Source organism: Austrofundulus limnaeus, unplaced genomic scaffold (genome assembly GCF_001266775.1).
Source record: "Austrofundulus limnaeus strain Quisiro unplaced genomic scaffold, Austrofundulus_limnaeus-1.0 Scaffold1683, whole genome shotgun sequence".
In the NCBI taxonomy this organism is placed as follows: Eukaryota; Metazoa; Chordata; class Actinopteri; order Cyprinodontiformes; family Rivulidae; genus Austrofundulus; species Austrofundulus limnaeus.
The window spans coordinates 6677-8285 of record NW_013954085.1 but is presented as its reverse complement, the minus strand read 5'-3'; the positions used below and the strand labels follow the sequence as shown (position 1 = coordinate 8285).

The 1609-nt window shown below is 43.4% G+C and overlaps 1 protein-coding gene across 1 annotated transcript in view; it reads left to right on the top strand.

The window, feature by feature from the left end:
- Positions 1 to 1059, top strand: part of LOC106536095 (type I inositol 1,4,5-trisphosphate 5-phosphatase) — a gene marked incomplete at both ends in the record, with an annotated part of 30553 nt that extends 29494 nt beyond the window's left edge. The window contains 1 exon segment of the mRNA XM_014033266.1: positions 985 to 1059. Within this exon segment, the coding sequence (XP_013888720.1) occupies positions 985 to 1059 (75 nt within the window).
- Positions 1060 to 1609: the final 550 nt, after the last annotated feature.

Sequence of the window (1609 nt, the reverse complement as noted above, 5' to 3'; positions counted from 1 at the left end):
TCCAACCATCCATCCAACCTCCCTCCCGTCCTACCTACCAACCTACAAACCAACCAACCAACCAACCAATCAACCAACCAATCATCCATCCATCCATCCAACCTCCCTCCCATCCTACCTACCAACCTACAAACCAACCATCCAACCATCCATCCATCCATCCATCCATCCAAACAAACAAACATCCAACCATCCATCCAACCTCCCTCCCGTCCTACCTACCAACCTACAAACCAACCAACCAACCAACCAACCAAACATCCATCCATCCATCCATCCATCCACCCATCCAAACAAACATCCAACCAACCAACCAACAAACCTTCCATCCATCCATCCATCCATCCATCCATCCAAACAAACAAACATCCAACCATCCATCCAACCTCCCTCCCGTCCTACCTACCAACCTACAAACCAACCAACCAACCAACCAACCAAACATCCATCCATCCATCCATCCATCCACCCATCCAAACAAACATCCAACCAACCAACCAACAAACCATCCATCCATCCATCCATCCATCCATCCATCCAACCAACCAACAAAACAACCAACCATCCATCCAACCATCCATTCATCAATCCATCCATCCATCTCTTCATTTGTGACCCTCTGCTGCACTGAAAGTGCTACAGCTAGCTGCTGCTGCTACTGTTTGTGTTTTTGAGTAACTGTATAATTTTATAGTTAATGWTTGAGTAACTCCAGTCTGAACTGGTCTGAAATGCAGAAACTTTAATTGTTTAACAGCAACAATCCTCTTTGTTCTCAGCTGTTTTCAGACTAGCCTTTAGCTCATCAGTCCTGTCAGAAATCAACACATTCATTCATGGCAGAAGTTGTGTTCAGGTGCTCATGACACCAGAACCAAATGAAGCTGCTCTCTGTCTGCAGCCACCACTCTTCATTAATCCACTAATTAGTAATTAATCCTCCTCGTTAGTTCTGTTCTTCATCAGTTCTTCTCTCTGATGCAGGTTGTTCTTCATCTTGAAAAGAAGCTTTTTAACTACGTCAACCAGGATGTTTTCCGGGAAAACAACGGGACCTCAGTAAGTCTGAATCCTSCACTGTTGTGTTTCATCAGTTAAAGGTCATTTCATGGACCTCTGGGGTCACTGCATGCTACACAGAGCTACAGTCTGAGCAGCACTGCGTCCATCTAGGACCGGTCCAAATGTCTCCAGAGCTTCTGTCAGGCAGGACAGCATGATGGACACGAGCTGAGTGTTTAACATCTGCAGCACAAAACACCTTTAACTCTCTCCGGCTTTTATACGGCCGTATATTACATAAAGTAGATCAGAGCTGCAGCTTGTTAAACACACATACACACACACACACACACACACACACACACTGAACCGACTCTGAAGCTGCGGTTTATTAAAGCTGCTGGACTCATAATATAAAAAGTTTATGTTAAACCTGAACAATAAATCAAATCATTCAGGATTTTATTTTATTTATTTTTGATCCTGGAAGGAAAATAATTCTTACAAACCAAACTGATGTGAGTGAATTCAGCTGTTTCCTCCTTTAAATCACTGATTTGTTGGACAGAAGTGTGCAGGTTCATACATTATTAATGAAGTGCATTTG